At 39.2% G+C, this 20,870-nt stretch overlaps 1 protein-coding gene across 1 annotated transcript; it reads left to right on the forward strand.

Moving 5' to 3' along the window:
• Positions 1-44: 44 nt before the first annotated feature.
• SEMA4D (semaphorin 4D) lies at positions 45-20,469 on the forward strand. Its single transcript, XM_010227967.2, has 14 exons — positions 45-138; positions 2,495-2,640; positions 3,746-3,808; positions 6,076-6,174; positions 7,388-7,481; positions 8,069-8,182; positions 9,491-9,642; positions 11,266-11,441; positions 11,758-11,914; positions 12,718-12,940; positions 13,381-13,496; positions 17,872-18,044; positions 18,363-18,406; positions 19,553-20,469. Exons 1-14 carry the CDS (start codon positions 45-47, stop codon positions 20,467-20,469), a joined length of 2,568 nt encoding a protein of 855 aa, XP_010226269.2.
• The last annotated feature ends 401 nt before the right edge of the window (positions 20,470-20,870 follow it).

Consider the following 20,870-nt stretch of genomic DNA (forward strand, 5'->3'; position numbering starts at 1 on the left):
AGGTGTGGTTATCTGAGGATTATCAGACAGCAAGGACACTTAACATGGCTCTGAGCATCATATGTGCGGTGTGGGGGCTGCTGCTGGAAGTGGCGGTGGCTTTTGGTCCAGTACCACGGATCACTTGGGAACACAGAGGTAAGAAGAGGAACCCTCATAGTGTCTGGTGCATCAGCCTGGGTGTCTGTGTGGATCAAAGCATGCTGCATCTACGTGCACTCCCAGCCTGCTTGGGAAGTTTCACACAGTTGTGGCTGGGCTTGCTCAGCTCCTGAAGTGCTTGGGACTAGAATTAGAATACTGAAAAGTGACTTGGGCACTTAGTTGCAACTGGAGGTATTTCAAATTAGTTCTGGAAAGACATTTTGTTAAAGGAGGAATTTCAAATTGAACTTTCTCAGCCGGAGGACCTTGAAAGTGAAACGGAAGTGAACTTATGTACTTTCTTTTAATTGCATTGTTTTCACATTCATAGCATAATGTGTTTCTCTAGCCAATAATTATTTGTGACTTTTTTTTTTTTTAAGAATGAGGTGCAAGTATAGTGACTCTAATACCAAGTGGAGGAAGGATAAGCATTTGACCATCTTCCAACTACGCCTACATGTTGAAACAATCTAGCCTTTCTTCCTCTTTTTTTTCCTTTTTTTCTAACAGAATATTTTCTGTATTTGATTTTTCAGCAATTATTCATAACTTTTTCATAACCTTCTTTTTTCAGAAAGTATCCATAACTTCTGTAAGAGGATCACACATTCCCTTGGAATGAACACTATTACATATTCCCTTGAGATCCTGTTAGAAATCCTAGCCTGGGTCAGAACAGAGGTCTAGATCAAGAACTGTAGCTGCTTGCTCCTGTTCATGAGTGTGTCTTTCTCTTTTGCCTTTTTTCTCTCCCTTTTCCTTTTTTTTTTTTTCTCTGTTTTTATCCTCGTGGCATATATTTGCTTGTTTTTAGTTCTTAAAGGTTTTGTCTTTTTCCCTTCCTCTAGCCACTCATAGGAATTAGCAGTCACTGCTTACCCAGGTGTGCTGTGACAGACAGCAAATATGGACTATGAAGAAACAGCTAAGGGAAAATGTTAAACTCTGAAAAGCCCAGCTGTAGAAAGAGATAGATGGGGTTCAGGAATGCAGTAACAATAGGCTGGTTCATGAGACAGCTCTAAAACACGTTTTTCCTGATTATTGTTATATCAATTAATGAGGTGCTGATGTACTCTTTCCCCCCCCTCGCCTCTCTGTAAAGATGGTCTAACCAAGGCTTGTAGTTACTACTGAGACTTCTTGATGGTCCTGTGTAATATATTAGTTAAAATTTGGCAAGTTACTGTTTAGTGGCAGTACTACTAGTTATAGAATTCACTACTGACCTAAATTCAGGCTACTCCAAATAGCAGGATTGAAAATAAATGCCAGTTATTTCTGACAGTCTCTGTCAGCTAAAGATTTTTTTCATTTAAACACGAGAAGCCTACTTTGTAAGTATGGTTTAGATGAGTGGAGGAATGAACGTGTGAAATTGTACATGTTCATCCTTTTGGTGGAAAGTTTCCTGCCAAGTAAGACTTCTAAATGAAAAATCTGCTTTAAAATAAATGTTCCCAAAGTCTCCTAGTTGCAAATGTGCAATACTGATTACTAAAACTGGAAGTGATAATAGATTATTTTGTGCTTATATCTTTAAAAATGTCTCCCTCAACTTCAGTAGTTCTTCTACACTGATAGTACATGCAGAAAAAAAAATAAAGCTGTGTATTAATCAATTTGTATCGTCTTTCACCAAGCCATTCTGTTCCAGCTTGCACACTTTCTCATTCCACTGTTACTTTTTCCCATGTCTCCCTGTTCCCCTTGTCTGCTTTCTTTTCAACTTGGTTTTCCTTTATGTTAGTTGTTTTTACCCCTGTTCATTTTACCTCCAATCTCCACTTCAAAATGAGCTTATTCACATACTTGAAAGGGAACCTTTTTGCTTCTCTTGGTCTTCTTTCTAATATGGTTATAAATTCAATATTCTTTGGTGAGGTAAAGGAATTTTTATGATATTGAGGAATGTGCAAGGAATGTAGTAACTTTTCAAAATTTTGCACGGTAGGTGTGCGTGTAGAAGGGGAAGGTGAGTAAAGAGATGGTAGTGGATGTGAAGTGTAAAATGGGAGGGTAAGGGGGAAAAAATGAATTAATGGGCCAGAAACAAAGATAAAAAAGGAAGGGAGAGTTGAGTTATGACCACAGGAGGAAATGTTTAGGCATTTTCAATTGAACTGGCAGGTGGGAGTGAGGGTTTTGGTGCAGACGATGGCGGGTGCTGTTGCTGCTGAATCAGCTCCTGAGAGACGTCTCATCTCTCCTGTGGATTGTCGGGACTAAGATTTGCTGCTTTCAAGTTATCAAATGAATGTTAGAAAGCTTAGAAAAACGACCCATAAACTTGACCTGAAGCAATTGTGTTTCTTCACATGGTGCCCTTTTCCTTTCATTTCAACAGAGGTCCAACTAATACATTTTCATAAACCAGAAGTGTCAAACTATTCAACCTTATTGCTAAGTGAAGACAAAGATGTCCTGTACGTAGGAGCCAGAGAAGTGATCTTTGCATTAAACTCAATGAATATTGCTGAAAAGCTGCATGAGGTCAGTAAACATTTCAATACACTGTGCTCTGTTTTAAAAAGAAAAAAAAATCCAAAATTTACTTCATTTTCTAATACTTCAGATATTGAATCTTTAACAGAGAAGATACTCTGCGGGTTTTTGCTAGTTGTGTGTTATTTCTAATAGACAGTTTGTATAACATGTCATCAAATAAGAGGAAGAAATGACAAATTAGGAAAGAAACAAGTTAATATAGGTCTTCCAAAGTATTTTCTTTTGAGGAAAGGATGCCAGATTGAAAGGACCTTTGGTGTAATCCGGTATGGTGGTTCTTGCACAAATTTTTATTACTGGGCCTTCTTCCATTAATCTAAACTGGAAAGAAATATGATTTGAAATGGAAGCAAAGTTGGAGCTATACTCAGAAGTGGAGAGCTCCTGTCCCTAGAGCCTGGCGGTGGCGGCTTCAGATGGGCATTAAATGTGCCGAGAGCCCTGTCCTTTAGGTCTTCTGTTCTGTGTCTCTAGATGTGTCTGCACAGCAAGCTGCGGTGTGGAGAGGTCTGATCCAGCTTGTTCACAGCTGGCTCAGCTGCCAGGAGCACTCTGCTTGTGCTGGCACTGGCTTCTCGAGGAAGTTAAGTCCGTGCAGAAGTCTGCTAACAAGTTACATTGCTTTGGGTCCTCCCTGAGCTTCTCTTTCTCCCTGCCTTACCAGTGCACGCAGGCTCAACATAGAATCCCCCGCAAAATGTTTTGGGAAGGCACGCCTGTGTGTGCATGTGTTTGTGCATATATATATGTATTAAAATTGAGAAGTTACTTTAAAAAGTTTCAGTTACGTTTCCCTAAGTTATATGGTCATATAAGAACTTATTAGCAAATTGAGGGGAATCATGATGATGAACCCTAGAAGATTCAGAGCTCCCCTAGTGTACATGGATGTGGAAATGTGGCCTCCCCAGAATGGGGAAAGGTTTTTGAATCTTTGAAAGATGTCTGCAGAATTACTTGCATTTGCAGCAGATAGTCTTCACCAAATTATCTGTTCTGGGATAGATAATTGCATGAGAAAGGACTGAAATGTCATAATTAAATTATAAGTGCTTTGAATTTGCCTTTTTTTTGCTTGTTTTTCATTTAGTTTCCCTGGGAGGTCACTGAAGATAAAAGGATGAAATGTGCTGTCAAGGGCAAATCAGAACAGGTATGTTCATTGAACTTTGAAACTGATACTATACACCTCCTTTTAAGAGAAATGGTGTTAGAAGGAAAGTTCTAACTGTTGGAAATTCGGAATTCAGATTAACACTACAGTTCTTTAAGCTGAGCTTTCAAAGCTGTTGCATGCCTTTTTTTGTTTGCTTTTATTTTCTAGTTCAATGTTTTGGGTGAATCTGTATTTAAAAACAAACAAACAAAATCCTTAACAAAAACCCTTATTTTTAAGATTGACAGTTCAACTCTTTCAGTTAAGCTAATAAACTTAAATTACTGGCACTGCCATAGTTGGTAGCAATACAGCTTTGTTATTAAAATAAATCCTCCCCAACACTGGATTTTACAAAACAGCCCGTAATTTGCTCTATGGTGTAGGCTTTTCTAGGCCAACGTGTTTGGCCTCCAGTGTTTATTTGACACCATTGATGGATTCCTGTCCTTACTGCGGTGCTCTGCAGCCTGCTCCCAGCAGGGGCTGGGTGCTGGTTTGGCCACTGCAGTGGTTATCCAGCCCTGGGGGAATCTCTCCCAACCAGGCAGTGCAGGGGGATCGGCCCTGGCTTCCCTCAGCCCTCCTGTAAAGGACATACTTGCTTAAAGTTTTTGGCTCTGCGTGGCTCTGCCTCGCTTCGCGTAGCTCCAGACAGTACACTCATAACGATGTGAAGTGAAGGCTTCCTGAGCAAGATTGGCTGCAGGTTTGAAAACAGGAGGTTGCAAGCACCGCAGGTAATAAAAGCAGTCCTGCTGCGTGCTGTAGTGGGATTTGGCATCACTACGCCGTGCGTGCTGCTTACATATGCCCGGGGTAGCAGAGGTCCTGGCTAGCGGGCTTCTGGAGATGGAGCGACTGTGCCCACCTTCCCTCAAGGTGCTGCCCTCTCCTTGCCTCAACAGACTGTTTTCTTTCGGCCTACAAACCACCATGGCCGCTTATTTGACTAAAGCAAGATGTGGTGAGCATTTACGGGCCATTTCCTTTCTGCCTAAATCTTCTTAATGCAGTCTTAGCCTATTGCTTGTGCTCTACCTTCAGCCATGGTTACTAAACAGAAGGTTCAAAGAGGGTCCTACAGGAGATGAGGATTTTGCACAAATGTGCACATGCGTGCACACAAACACACTTCAGTAGAAAGCACTGGTTTTCTGTGATTTGGTTTTACTGAATCACACTTAAATCAAGCCATTTTTTTCCCACTGTCCTTATAATCTTTTACTAGTAGTTTTTATGCTGCGTCTGTGATGTGTTTTGCATAGTGTGGTAGTTTTGCAAACATGAAGATGTTAAGCTGCTGCTACCACCACTACTTGCATTGAAATGGGTAGTCTTCTCCCCCTCTGGTATCCACCACTCTGTCTAGTGCCAGCCTAAGCAGGGATGCAGCTGCTCAGGGAACTAAAATCTGAGAGAAAAATTGACTTTTTTTAATTTTCTGCCATATCTGACCCAGTCAAGCAACTACATGGTTTTAGCTCATAAGAACAGAGAATAAGGACAAAGTTTAAGCTCACCTAAGTAGGTTTGGAACTGCAGTGACGGAGTGATGGTATCTGGCCGTGTGCCAGCAGGAGTTAGAGGGCTGATGATTCTGGGTTATCCTCTTTAAGTAGGTGTTTTGATTTTTTTTTTCTTTCCTCCTTGATTATTATACTGGATATTTATGGCTTTTTAATATTCAAGGCTTTGCTCAAACTTCTTGTTCGGCTTCAAAGCCAAGGTGATTAATGTGTTTTATGGGTTGAAAGAACAGTTGATGTAAAGGACTGAAAAAACAGATATAAATGACAACATTTTACTGAGAATTCATAGTCTTTGAGGTCCTTCTCTTAAGTAGTAGTCAAGTAGTAGTGGTAGTCCAGTGCTTCCTGGAGGCTTGCAAGAAGTGGCAAAGTCTAAAACTTAATGCATCTTCAGCTGATTGTTCTCATGAATTTGATTAGTCTTTGACCTTTTTGCTTCCAAGTAGCAATTTGGGGCTTATTCTCCAAGTATGCTGGTGTTCAGATTTGCTACCCTGGTAGGTCTACTGAAGCAGTGATGAAGTTAGAAGCAGCAGGACTGCATGCAACTGCATCTCTGGTGTCTGCATCTCAGATGATGGTGTCATTCATCCTTACATCTCTCAAGCTTTGGAAATAACTCTGTAGCATGAGGAGCAGCAGAGTGGATAATACAACTTCAGTTGGTTATTTGTGTTGGAATGTGGAAGTTGTAGTTTATCAGACTGGTCCTTTCTCCATCCTCTATTGCAGACAGAGTGTCGTAATTACGTGCGTGTCTTGCAACAGCTGAATGAGACTTTCCTCTATGTGTGTGGAACTAATGCATTTCAGCCAACCTGTGATTATCTGGTAAGAATGTACTTGTGTTTTGGTCCAATATTAACTTTAAAAGTGGCTCAGGTAAACAAAGAGTTAATCTCTGCTCCCACAGACTATTGCAATTTTAGTGCCATAGCCTTTGAAGCATTTATGATGCTGTCTCTCTGTAATGGTAGAAAATGGAAATACATTGTAGTGTTCCCTTTTCAAAGCTTTTAATGAATTATTGATTCACCTGGCTTAACTTTTTTTCTTAGATTTCATAACACTCTGTTTATTCTACATTAGCTGAAAGATAGTTTCTAGAACTGGAATGACATTCTTTGTGACTTCTGTCCACTTCTGACTTTCCCTGAAATTTTTCAGATTCCTGTCTCTGCTTGTCTTGTCTTGGCTGCTGGCTATGCCATGGCTCCGTAATGCTAAATACTTCAGAATGAAATCTTGGCTCAAAATCAAAACTCACGTTTCCTGACTGTTAGCATTCTGCATAACGTGCATCTTGCATGATTCTGGAGTTCAGAAATCCTCTAATTTTTATTTCTTTATTCTTTCTTGTCTCCCCCCTCCGTAAGTCTATATGCCATCACCTATCTGCTGCATTGCCAGAATTCATTGTCCTTAGCCTATGGTGACTCTTAACATGCAGTAACACATGATCATTTCCACAGTTTTGTTGCTATAGTTCTCAGTCATCTTGCTGATCCTTATTCTATCAATCTTTAAGGGATTTGTAAGGTAGTAGCTAAACTACTCTGTTGCTATTTAAAACGTGGTTGGATTATGTCTCATTTTGCAAATATAATGTCTTTCTACAAATTGCTAAATCTACTTCAGAATGCTGTCTTGATTTCTAAAACTCTCCTATTTTGTGCCATCTAATTTAATAATTGTCTGGTTTTCCTGTTCAGCAAATGACTCCTCTGCATTTCCTGTTGTTGGGCTTTCTGGGTGTTATCACTTAAGCTGCCCCTCTCTATCTCAGTTTGTCTTTTTGCCTCTGTTCTGTGCTTGCTCTTGCTCTCCAAAGTCATAGGATCATATTTTTTCTTTCTGTTGGAGTTCAAAAGATTCTCTGAAAATGCATATGCCTTTTACAGTTTGGAAAACATGTATTTGATGTTGACAGTTGATTAAACTGTCTGTTTTTTAGTACTGGCTTTTCAAGTATTCAGTCACCTGATGTGCAAAGCTTTAAAAAAATATATATTGCTTCCTGGTTTTCAATCTAACTTTTTTGCAGAATTTAATTTCATTTGAGCTTGGAGGTAGAAATGAAGATGGTAAAGGTAGATGTCCATTTGATCCTGCTCAAAGCTACACATCTGTTATGGTTGGTAAGTTCAGTTTGGCATAGCTAGTCATTATATAAAACCACTTGGTCTTTTTCCTCCGGTGCTAACCAGACCCTCTCAAGATGCTAGATTTGGTTCTGATCAGCAAAATCAGATTTTTTATCTGTATCATGGTGTAGTAAGATCATAAAAGATGAGTTTAAAGTAACACAAAACAGGAAATGAAAAAGAACACGCACGCATTGCATTGTCCTCTCAATTCTTGAAAAATTTAGTTTCATTATTGCTGGCATAGAGGAGGAGGCAAAATAATTTTGTTCCAAAACTTCTTTGGGTAATTTGCATTTTCCTACATAAACCGCACATTTATGTATTAAATGTTGAAATACCACATGAACAGTGATGCCTCTGTTACTTGTTTGTGTTACAGCAATAATAAACCAAGTATTAGCTTTAAAAATGGTCAGCAGAGATATAAACATAGAAGTATGTCTGAGGCAATTCAAAGGAAGTCCTTGTTTATCTTTTCTTATGGGAAGTTTGAGCTAACATATTCTCTTGAAATATTTATGTACTTCTTTGGTATTCAGTGCATAAGACGGTCTAAAATATTTGTTTTTGTGTTGAAGATGAGGAGCTTTATTCTGGGACTTCTTACAATTTCTTGGGAAGTGAACCTATTATTTCACGAAACTCTCATCAGAGTCCTTTGCGAACAGAATATGCAATACCTTGGCTTAATGGTAAGTGGGTGTGAGAACAGGCCAAAACAAATCACGTTTCCTTCTTCAGAGTTACAGCAGCAGACAAATAATTTAAGTTCCTTATCGGAAGTAAGGGGTGATTGCTTAATACCTCAAAGGTAATGTTTTTTTTGTTGTACAGGCATATGCTGACCTCTGAGTGCATCCAAGAGATTTCATTTTGAAAATTCAGGACTTGTTTCCACTGTGCCACAGGAGGAAAAAAAAAACAGAGACATACAGGCTCTGATTTTATGGTAGCACTGCAGTTTGTCTTGCATTCACTTGTTCATCTTAACTGTTTTACAATATAGCTTGGAATAAAGAGGAGAATGTCTTTTGTGTGACATATATTTTTGATTTTAACTGAACATGGTTGGTGATTTTTTTTTTAGTTCCTGAATTTCAGATTTCATGAGTTTCGTGAAGGCACAAAAGTTTTCTACCAAAAAGGACAAAAAGCATGAAGCTGGCCTGCTTCAGATGCTACATTATTGCCAAAAGCTACAGCATACTGAGTTTTGTAATATATTTACTTTCATTGCTTCTAGTGTTCTAGTTAATAGCACAGATTTTAAGGGAGTGGCACCAAGCCTACTTTAGGGAATCTTGCAAGAGAAAAAATGAATTACATCTTAATTTTTATTTGTGCTCTGATTTTACATATTAGGGCTTGATGACAAGGATATGATTATGTGTATTTGAAAGCCAGTAGGATTTGGAAGCGTAGTTAGTGCTTTTGGGGATCTTATTTTTTCCCCATGGCTACGTAGACTCTGTAAGAGGGTTGACTTATCCATTGGATTTGCAGGTGTTGCTGGCTGGCCAAGCCTGGTGAGTTGTTGCTTACAGGTCTCAGCTAATTCTGTCATCAAAGATGATGAACCAGAGTATGCTGTTTCCCCTCTCTAAGCTTCTGTTTTGTCTAGGGAACGTCTTGTTTTTTGGCTAGGGAGGGAAGAGGCAGGCAAGGGAGGATAACTATTAATACCTGTCAGAAAATCACTCTTGAGTGTGGGCTGAAAAGTATGAAGTAACGAGATATCAAATCTTAGAGATCTCTCAGATGCCTAAGTCAGTTAGTGTTTCAATGCAAATGTTTTACATAGTTTTTTCTCTCCAGTATTTCTGGTTTTTAGAAGGGATGCTGGTGGGCCTAACAACAAACTGTAGGCAGGTCACCAAATGGAGAGCTGTTAAGTGTAAGAAGAGATATGGGGCAAAGAGGGCTCCTAAACAATCTCAGAGGGAATTAGATTTGAAGGGTCATATTTAACAGAAAATTCTTCTCTCAATTTGTATCTGCAGAGCCCAATTTTGTGTTTGCTGATGTGATTAGAGCTGATCAGAATGGCACAGATGGAGAAGATGACAAGATATATTTCTTCTTCACTGAGGTGTCTGTGGAGTATGAGTTTGTTGGAAAACTGATGATTCCAAGAATAGCTAGAGTGTGTAAGGTGGGACATAGTTCTTTTTCCTGTACTAACTTAAATAGATTTTTAAGAGTAAAAAACTCTAATTACTGTGGACTTTTTTTGTGCAATTTAAGTGGAAATGATCAAACTTATTTTTAGCAAATCAGGAGTTTTAATTAGTTCTTCATAACTCAAAGTCTAGTTTGCAATGTGGGACCAACACTTGTTTCAGTGCTTGTTAAGTGCTGTGTTTTCAGTAAATCTCATTAGTAAAGTAAAAATTAGAAATAATAATGTAAAAATAAAGAAATGTATCTCTTTTTATATTTTATTATTTTGCTATTCTAAGTTTAAGTACAAACCCCTGGGAAAAGAAGAAAAAAAAGATTTTCACTGGAGATAGGATAAACCATTTCGAGGTAGCTGCAGACAAACAAACCTGCATTCCACTGTAGACACAACTAGTTCTTGACCACAGTGTAGCAGATGGGACTTCCACGACTCTGTTGCGCTTAATGCTTAAACCTCAATATATAAGGCCAAGTCAAGTACACACTCAGCAGCACTGGTTAAAAATCTTCATACGAAAGGTCTTTTTCTAGTAGAAAACACTGATTTAGCAAAAACCTTTGACCTGGAATGAATCAATTTCCTCATTTTTTTCATCAGGAAGCCTATCTAGTTATTTCATTTTGATGAGGTTGAAATGTTTTATTTTGATTTAGCTGTTTTGTATTTAAACATGAAAGTCAAAACATCAATAACAAGTTAGTGCCCTTGAGATTTCCATTAAGTAAGCAGCTGTAGGCAGGTTTACATGCAGCTTATTAATATGGCCTTCTGCCCGCCAGCAGCTTGCCCATGCTTTAAAATGGGAATATTGTAGAATATGAAAGTGTTTCATTGCTACTGCCCATTTAAAACAGAAGGTAATGGCAGATTGCAAGACTAGAGGCATTTATATGTAGTTCTCTCTTGAAATTTTGCAGATTTTCCTAAATATTTTGGGTTTTGGATTGCTATCCAATAACAAACAGGAAACAGATTTTTTATTGTTGTTGTTGAAATGTATGCTTTTGAAAAGAAGTAACGAAGTTGTCGCTTGACAATCAAATACTTTGAAACAGCTTTTAGTCAATAAGTCTGTCTTTTTTTTTTTTTTTTTTTTTTTTTTTAAGCCTTGACCTGGCAAATTCTTAATAAAGAGGGTAACTGGTTAAGGGAGTAGGCAGTCATGTGTTTCTTCTGATGAAACGGTGCAAGCTAATTGCATACAGTGTGGCTTGCCCCTTTCAGGGACAAGTGCCTCCATGCTTATTTTAACTGCTGTAACCAACATGCTTTTTGATGAATGTTCAATTAACCAGGCATTTTGAAGGTGCAGTTGCTGTGTAAGCCTTATGTCTCATCCTATCCCCGTGTGTTGAGACAAACCACAATGTAATTTTTTTAAAGCACTTTTCCTTTGTTTTCCTTATACTTTTATGCCTATGAATATGTTAATATTTCTTGAATGTTGCCATAGATTACTCATGAGAGAATATCAGAGTTTCCATAGTTCTGTGCTGAGTACCGGTGGTTCTTGAATGAAAAAAAAAAATTCTAATCCCTCTGTTCCCACAATGCATCCTTTTTCTTTTTCTTTTTCTTTTTTTTCCTCGAAAGAGGGACCAAGGTGGATTAAGGACTTTGCAGAAAAAATGGACTTCCTTTCTCAAGGCCAGATTGATTTGTACCATACCTGATAAAAATTTAATCTTCAATATTATCAATGATGTTTTTATTCTGAAGTCCCCAAGTCTGAAGGAACCAGTGATTTATGGAGTTTTTACCCCACAACTGTAAGTGCGACACAGTCTTTCCAGGATGAGTGCTTTCATCTTGGTTGCCGCAACAAGAAAAAAAATACTCTGGTATTGATATTCCTTTTTCCTTTCTCTTTTCTTCTTTTTCCTCCTTTTTTTTTCTCGCCTTTTCCTCCTTTTTTTTTCTCGCCTTTTCCTCCTTTTTTTTTCTCGCCTTTTCCTCCTTTTTTTTTCTCGCCTTTTCCTCCTTTTTTTTTCTCGCCTTTTCCTCCTTTTTTTTTCTCGCCTTTTCCTCCTTTTTTTTTCTCGCCTTTTCCTCTCTCCTCCTCTCCTCCTCTTTTTCTGTTTTTAGGAATAACGTGGGTCTATCAGCAGTGTGTGCATACAATCTATCTACTGTGGAAGACGTTTTCTCAAAAGGAAAATATATGCAGAGTGCCACAGTAGAACAGTCTCATACAAAGTGGGTGCGCTACAACGGGGAGATCCCTAGTCCTCGACCCGGGGCGGTAAGTTCCTATAACCGTGGATCTGATGGCTTGTTACATGCAAGAGTGAAGAAACTAGGAAAAAATACAGATAATTTACAAATTATGGTTGTTAGTAACTTTAGTAGTGTTAGTTTGCCCTGATCTAGATGCTTCTGTTGTAAAGACTCTGAGAAAATTGCTTCACATGGTTTGTCCTAAAGTTTCTATTTGAGAATTATTTAAAGGTTTTTTGTTTGTTTGGAATTTTTTATGTGCGGTTTTCATGTTCTCATTATGTCATTACTAATTTTCTAGTGATGAAATAAATGTTTGTGCATGTTTGGTATCACCAGAGACCAGCAGAGCACAAGTGCAGCTATTCCCGCGCTAACTTCTTAGTTTCAGCAGGTTTATCCAATGTAGTGCTTTCCTTTGTCCACCATCCTAGACCATTTCCAAACTTTTTCTCTGTTTTTTTTAAACTTTCTTCTCTTTCTGCAGTCACTTTGTTGCAGTTTCTGAGGAAGATGACAGTTAAAGATAGCTAAGAAGCATGGGAGTCTGGAAAGGAGATTTTTCCTAAAATACGTTTTGGTCCCAAGCAGAAGTATAGTCCTAAGCTCAGAGACTATTACTTTGCACTAATACTTAAGAAGTTACAAAAATGAGTATGTTCCTGACAGAGTAAAATTAGAGTATGTAAGGGTGTGCTTAATGGCAAACCAATGCACAGAAGAAAATATCTGTTCCTGCTGTTAACCTGTGTTGTGTACAAGCAAGGGGTATAATCTGTTTTTTTTTTTTTTTTTTTTTTTTTTTTTTTTTTTTTTTTTTTTTGTCAGTGTATAAGCAACAAAGCCGGGGCATCGAGCTACACAAGTTCTCTGAATTTACCAGACAAAACACTGCAGTTTGTTAAAGATCACCCTCTAATGGATGATTCAGTGACCCCAATAGGAGATAGACCCCGACTAGTAAAACGAGATGTCAAGTACACCCAGATTGTAGTAGACCGAGTCAGAGCACTCAATGGTACCATATATGATGTCATGTTCATTGGTACAGGTGAGTTTTTCAAATGCTTTGTTTTAATGAAAATACATGGATTATTTAGGATAAAGTGTGCTGTGAGAGGAATCAGAAATTCCCGTATTTGCAGTCATTTTACCTCAGCTGATATGTTGTTTTTAGAGGTGAGAGAGCTAAAAGTGAGAGGCAAGTAGGTGAAGAATCTGGCATGTTTGAAGAACTACTTCAAGAAAGAGAACCAAAGAACTGCAAAAACTACAGTGAAAAAAAATAAGTGAATATAGATCATTTGCTGTCCTGAAACAGTATTTTTGCTCATTTCCTTTTTATGTAATGGTTGCCTTTGGCACAGAACTGTGTGAAGTCTTTTGTTAAACATCAGGGAGAATATTGAGACAAATTACAGCAAGTGTGCAATTTTTTTTTGTCTTTCTGTTGTAAGACTCTTTGCGAAATGTGTTGGCTTGTAATTTCAGATCAAGGAGCCCTGCACAAAGCTATCAGCTGTGAAAATGGAATGCATATCATAGAAGAAACACAGCTTTTCCCAAACTTTGAGCCAGTCCAAACTCTCTTGCTTTCTTCAAAAAAAGTAAGCACCATAAGCTTGTGTCTCTTTTTGCACTTCCGCAAGACTTTAAGAATTTATATTTAACTATATTTAATGTAGTAGGTAAGTGGTAAGCTTCTGGAACTCTTAATATGGGCAAGATGGGGCAAGCAGTGTGCTGGGCTTTCCTTCAATCTCTAGTACAGGAGCTAAAAGCCATGATGTGTTTAAAGGTACCATGATGGGGTAGCGTAAAAATCCTGACCCCTTGTGGTCGTTACATATCCATGAAGAAAAATCTGAAGGAATGTAGTGGAAGAGTCTATTTTTCTGAGGAAATTAACCTAAGAAGACAGCTGTATATCTAGCAGAAAGACTTATTGTCTCAAATAGTAAAATTGATTGAGTTCAATTGCTTATATGATGGGTTCTTGTGGGGTAGCTTTATTGTGAGAGTGGGCAAATTAGTGTCAACGGTGGTATTATGTGCCAGCTGGGATTTCTCATTACACTCTACTTTCCAGCTGGAATTCCAACTGCAGCTCCAACCGGAAAATACTTGCTTTGCTGCAGGCTCTAAGCTCAGTGGTTGTTCTGCATTATTAAACAGTTACTGGGTTTAATCCCAGGGTGATTTTGTGACAGTGGGAAGATAATCAGTGTGTGTACTTTGAGTGCTAGTTAGCCTTCTGCTCCTACTTATTCAGACCTTTAGGTTCCTAAATACTCGTGATAATTCTGCCGTGAACAATGGTTTTCAGCATCACTCCCCTCAGTTGTTGAAACTTCTTGGCTTCTTGAGGAAAAAAAATGATTTTATTGTTTTTATTTTTTGCATTTATTTTGAGGTACCTGGTAGTGATACTGACCTTCAGTGAATACCTAGGGATCAATAATTGTTTTGAAGTTAAAGATTTAGGAATACTGCCAAGGTATCTCAAAAGCAACATTTATTTTTGTGATGTTTAACAAACTTTGCTGATGTGATCAACTTTACCAAAAAGAGCTTTATGCTCTTGTATCTCAGTAGCACTCACGTTCAAAATAAAGCAGAATATCGTGAAGATGGAATACGCTTTTGACAGGTGAATCAACAGGGTAGTGCAGACTTCCATGTTCAGACATTTCAGTTAAATGTGTATTATTTGTGTGTGTGTGTGTGTGCATTGGTGTATATATAATGCAATTTTCAAGCACTGTATGGCTGAAATTCTGAAGGTAAGTTTACTATACTTGAAAGATAGGATAGTTCTTATCTTCGTTGTATTTGAATTTGTTTAATGAAAAAAAAATGCAAACATACTAATATTCTCCCAAGGGAGTAACTTTACCACAAATATGATTTAAATTCAACACACAGCAGATGTCTTTGCTTACTTACCAAGTTATTTGGGTTATTTCTTCTAGTCTTCTTTTACAGTATTTCTTGGTTCTGTCTTTTTCTCCAAAGTTACTTTGATTTCCTTTAATTACATAGATACTACTCTAAGCAGATATATATGTTGTGCATTCAACATCCGTAGGGTCTTTTTCTGATTTTGTCTTTTAAATGATAGTACTTTGGCTTATTTTCAAACTTGCATACAAGGACATAAAGGGCAAGGGATTTATCCCTCTTACCTGTAAGGAAAAGGATGGTGAATGCTGACTTGATAATCTCTTATTATGGCTATATATGTTTGTAAATACTTTCAGTACTCCTTCATCTGAAAAGAAGGCTTCCAATGATTTGATTTGACTGGAGGTTTCAGCATCTGTGATAGAAAATAATAATAGATAACACTTCCAATAAGTTCTTTTAAGGGTCAGTCTCTTAATTATGGGTAAAAGATGTAGTTCTTCATATACTGGTTTAATTATGGTCCTGTTATTTTTTTGGAAGGGATAGGTGTTACAGCCTCATACTAAACAGACATCTAACAATTTCAGTCCATACCTGGTAGCTGAGACTAGCACAGAAATGACAGCACTGATTTTTTTTTTTTTTTTAATCTCTGAACCAAGTGCCAAGTTTTAGCTTAATCAAGTATAGTCCTCTAAAAGAGGCTAATGTGAACAGAGCATAAGGACACATAAAGAACATGCACCTTTTTACAGAGAAAGAGCTTTCAAAGCTTAGGGTTTAAGCATAACAGTATGCCCTGCAAAGCACTGTGGACCAGTAATGTTGTGTCTTGAGCAAGTAAAAACCAACTTGTTGGTGGAGCAACCGGCACCTATTACTGAAGCAAAGCTATCTAGTATACTCTCAAAAAATCTCGAGTCCTGTTTGGGGACGAGGTACATGGAGGTTGAGCTCGGATGCCAGAAACATGAATGTCATGTTATTGTGGTACCATCTAAGCTGGGGTTATTTCTGCTTCCTGCCTTGAGAGGATGTAAAAGCATTCTTTCCTTGGACATCCAGTAAGCAACAACAGGTAGTTACTACTGAAGTCCTTCACAAAATTGGTGTTTGTAAATGTTTAGTGTCATCCCATAGCAGAACTATTCACCAGCACAACAGCCCTCTGGAGGAAGAATCTTTCTGTAGTCTCTGAACTCTCCCCGTAACTTGCCCTTGTCTCAAAGGCAGTAGTCAGATGAGCCTGTAGTCAATACTGGTGACTTGGGTTTGACCAAGAGATTTGTTTTTGAAATTGTCTCCTCGGCTCTCCTGGTCTTCTCTGTACTTCCTGGACGTAGTAGCTTGGTCCTACACAGAGATGCTGGAACCCATGCACAACGTCATGCACAGCGTTCCCCCTGTCAGCACGTGTGTCAGCTGACAGAGCCTAGAGAGCTGGAGGGCTCACTGGGCATCAGAGGAAACTTTGACTGAGCTTTCTGAGGTAGTTAAAGGTACCCTAAGTTACATGGTGAGATCAAAGACTGCATTTGAATGTATGTCGCTGAAAGCTGGTTCTCTTTCATAGCACATCTTCCAGCAGTGCCAGCATTTTCTTTTGTGATCTAGTTGCATCTTGCTGTACTCTGGAGTTCCTTGAGAGTCTTCTGCATGCTGCAGTGGGTTTGAGGGACCCACCTTGACTTGTGCTTGTTCTTGTAAACTGACTTAAGGAGTCTACTGAGACTCAGAACACTCTGCTGGTTAGTTTGCTTTTAAGCAGACTTGCCGGTGGTCAAAGCATTCAGGAAAAAGACTGCTCTGAGTTCTTGTTGTCAGTATCTCTATATCTCTTCAAGGAAAGTTGATAGTGAGCTCCAAAACATAAATTTAGTCCTGAAACACTGTTAGTTATTTTCCTGAAAGTGTTCTTCAATGTTCAGGACTGAAAGTCCATACCTTGAATGTGATGTGTTTTAAGAATTTTGCTTTTTACTAGCAAAGTTTTTTTTTTTTTTTTTTTTCGGGGGAGGGGGATATCTGCCCATCATCTTGTGACCATGTTCATCTTGCCAAAGAGTCAAGACAACCACAGAGTGGATATTTCTACATGCTGAGATCTGTATGGCTGCAGCCCAGGAAAAGCCACTTAGAGATGGATCAGACTTGCTGTGCCAATTGCTGGAGAATACTGATATGTTCACTCAGTATTCTACTCAGGATAAAATCAGTCCACTGCCAAAGTGGGATATGCTTTTCAGCTTTGTACACACAGCCTCTCAAAATGCTGGAGACTAGGTCTGTGGCGTTTGGGGTTGTAGTGTGGGGGGTCTTCTCTGAGGCTTTGCATTATAAAGAATAAATTTAGAGTTCACTCTGAGCTGTTGGTTTCTACAAACTCTAAAACAGATGAATGAAATATGCCGCTGGCTACTGTTGATGGCAAGGATGCTCAGACCAGACCAGAGTCTGGTCTTTTCCAGAGGGCATAGAGTTGGATTTGTTTGTAAATGGATCTCCAGTTGTCTATAGGTCATTCCATTTATCCTCCCCTTTTGCTAAGCATTGTGCCAGCGTACTAGGTGTTCTTTGGTAGAAAACAGGCAGATTCATCCCGATCTCAGCAAGCTGAAAGGGATGGAGCAGTGGAGATGCAACTGGAAGAGCCGAAGGCAGTAGGGCAGCTTTGGGAGTAGGGGAACAGTTGTAATATGGAAAGCCTTCCCTTTCCGGAAGTGTCAACACACACAGATCTCACTTTGTACAGAGATTGTCAATGCATTTGGTACTTTTGGAAAAACATAAGAAAGCCATATTTAGCTGTTTATTTTCCTTTCTTGTAGAGGATAGTTATTTCAATTTTGTCTTCTTTTTGTCTTTTTTTGTATCACCAACAATTTTCAAGATCTGTTTCCTTCTCAAATAAAGTCTTATCAAAGCAAATGACCATTTCCCTCAAGTACCATCTTTTACAAACATACAGCTGTATCTTTTGCATCTATTTACTTTTAATCATTTTAATTGTTTGATGAATTTAACTTACAGAAGGTGATTAGCTTTTTTTTTTTTTTTTTTTTTTTTAATCTTTAGGGCAAAAGATACCTCTATGCTGGCTCAAATTCTGGTGTGGTTCAGTCTCCTGTGGCATTCTGCGATAAATACACCACTTGTGTGGACTGTGTTTTAGCAAGGGATCCCTACTGTGCTTGGAAACCCCTTGAAGGTTCCTGTGTGGATATCCTTAAAGAAGGAGACATTGAAAGGTAAAGGCAGCACTTGGTTACCCTACAAGTAGAATTTAAAACTTCACATGGGCACTGTAGATGTTCACTTCCTGTTGAACTTCTTAAAAGGATTTTATTTTTGCAATATTGTGTCAACCTCGTTCCTTACTTATAACTAGGATCTTTTTAACTGAATGTTTTCAAAAACACACTTTCTCTTATCCATTAATTAACATCTTTCAGAACTGTCTGTTTGCACTATTTAGGTGATATAAGCCTCCTTTAGTGTAGGAGAGTGGGAGAGATGTAGGAAGCAAGCCTTGAAGTTGTAATGCTCTTTTTTTTTCTTTAAAACAGGAATTGGATTCAGAACATAGGTGGAGATGCTTCCTCTTGTTCTGGTAAGATACAGCCTTTAAAAGGCCATTTCCCATATCTTAGTGGAGTAGTGAAAAAGGGTTCTGTTTTAATTAGATTGGATTTCTGTGTTTGTCTTGATATGTGTTATATTTTTCTGTGTATGAGATCCTGCTTTTTGGTGTTTGAGCGTCTTTCCAGCTCACATAGCATCTGTGTTCATGTACATTGAAGTGTGTGGTGCACAAACTTCCTAAGTGAACTGGGGCAGCGCAATAGCAGCTTGAGAAAGGAAGCGATATTTACCGTAGGTATTTCTGGTTCAGAGGCCTGTGTGTTTGTGATGTATCACTGGGGATTCTGCGCTTAGCCTTGGTAAGTGCTTGATTGTTGTTGTTGGATCAGATGAAATAATGCTGAGAAGAGCTGTTTTTATGATGAAGTGGAGGGCGCGGGGGGGTTAAGAACATCATACAGAGCAGCTGAAGTGCTCTCCAGTGTTTTAAGGCAAGTAATTGCAGGTCATTTTTTTTTTTTTTTCTGTAGCACATATTACTGCTTAGCAGATCAAGGAGGTCTTAAAAGAGTAGTAACGTTACGGGAGGTTTGTATTGCAGTAAACAAAGATTTTAAGAGTTTGCTTTACTGTGTACTGTTAATCCGAGCATTGCATATGTTACCGTAGGAGTTTGTTGTGTTTGTTAGTTACTCTGAGTTACCATCCTGTTTTCTGGGTGTGCTGACATTTTTAGAAGAGAGTTTGAGTTAAGAGTGGTGTCCTGAGTAACCACACTTTATTCAGTTTCCATTTGGGTAGTTTATAGTTACCAATCTACTTAAAATGCCCTAATTGGGTGTAAACTCATTCCAGGTTCAGCATCTTGTTTCAAACAGTGACTCAGCTCATGCATAACTCAGTTGTGGATCAACAAGGTCTCATCCTATTTCTCTGCAAGTAGAAGCTGTTTTAAGCTTTGGGCTATCCTGTCTCTTAGTCTCTTTTGACATTTCATTATGATGTCTAGGATTTCACTCAGGTTCTTGCATGCTGTTTTCTTGTTCTCGTGTGGTAATTGTAATGCTGTAACCTTTATGTTTCTGTCATGAGTAGCGCAGTCTCATGAAACTATACAGATTAGTGCAAGCAAAAATCATTGCTGATACTCTGCAAATTTATTTTGATGTTCCAGATAAAGTAAGAGAGAATTCTCTACAGCATACATTCAAGCACGGGAGCACAGCAGAACTCAAATGTTCTCAAAAGTCCAATCTGGCACAGGTAGTTTGGAAGTTCAAGGATGACGTACTGAAAGTGGAGAGCCCCAAATACCGTCTGCTGGAAAAAGCATTGCTCATCTTCAATTTATCAGAAGGAGACAGTGGTGTTTATCAGTGTTTGTCAGAAGAAAAAGTGAAGAATAAGAAGTTTTCTCAAGTGCTGGCTAAGCATGTTTTGGAACTGAAAAAAATCCATCATACTACAGCAGGCCCAACTGTGGCAGCTGCGACAACAAAAGGTAATAGCGATGTACCAAAAGTGTCGGCTGTGCCATCCCCAGGGTCTACTGCTCAGACCTCGACCACCCAGATCATGCCAGTGACAACAGCAAGGATCATAACAAAGCCAATTGGCCCTGTCCTCACAAGTGCAGCCTCCAACACAGAGATCTTCAATGCCATTCCTGATGCGGTCCCAGAAAAGACAATGTTCCTAAAGTCAAACGATAACTTCCTTTTAATGTTCCTCTTCTTGTTCTTTTTCATTCTTTTCTTGTGTCTCCTGTCCTACAACTGTTACAAAGGGTATTTGCCAGGCCAGTGCTTGAAATTCCGCTCTGTTTTGTTGCTTGGTAAGAAAAAAAACAAGTCAGACTTTTCTGACTGTGAGCAAAGCGTGAAAGAAACCCTGGTGGAGCAGGGCAGCGCCAGCCAGCAGAACGGGGAGCAGCCGAAGCCGGCCCACGACACGGGCTACGAGACCGAGCCGGACTGCGGGAACGGCCAGGTGCAGCCGGGAGAGCCGCCGGTCCCGCGGGAAGCCAAGGACAGGCCCTTCGATGTCAAGTGCGAGCTGAAGTACGCCGACTCGGACGCCGAGGGCGACTGAGGGCGCCGCGGCAGAGCCGGCCGCGGCCCCCGCGCGCGGCCGACGCGCGGAGCGGTGTTGGTGCGCGCGCTGCCCAGCACGCCGACTTCCTTGCAGATCTCACCGGATTAGAGCAGCAGTGCTTTTGTCTGCAGATAACAGCATCTTGTATCGTACGCCTTTTTTTTTCTTTCCTTTTCTCTCTTATTTTTTAATTTTATTTTTAAATGGCCAGTTTCAGATCCCCCACCAAAAGGCCCCAAGATGTTTTTTCCCCAGAGTGCTTCGCTCTGGCGAGTAGTTACTCATTCTTTGACCCCGTTCTTCCACTGAGTGAAAATGACTTTCTAACGTGGTTGGTTTTAAAAAGCACTTCAGTCTGCACGTATTTTAGCTGCCATTAAGAAAAAAAAAAAGAAAAG

The sequence above is a fragment of the Tinamus guttatus genome, unplaced genomic scaffold (assembly GCF_059628265.1).
Source record: "Tinamus guttatus ecotype Peru unplaced genomic scaffold, ASM5962826v1 Tinamus_guttatus_pri_ptg000076l, whole genome shotgun sequence".
Classification (NCBI taxonomy): Eukaryota; Metazoa; Chordata; class Aves; order Tinamiformes; family Tinamidae; genus Tinamus; species Tinamus guttatus.

Coding starts and splice junctions, on each gene's coding strand:
- SEMA4D (XM_010227967.2), top strand. CDS start 45: ATGGCTCTGAGCATCATATGTGCGGTGTGGGGGCTGCTGCTGGAAGTG. Junction 139..2,494: donor GATCACTTGGGAACACAGAG/GTAAGAAGAGGA, acceptor TCATTTCAACAG/AGGTCCAACTAATACATTTT. Junction 2,641..3,745: donor TTGCTGAAAAGCTGCATGAG/GTCAGTAAACAT, acceptor TTTTTCATTTAG/TTTCCCTGGGAGGTCACTGA.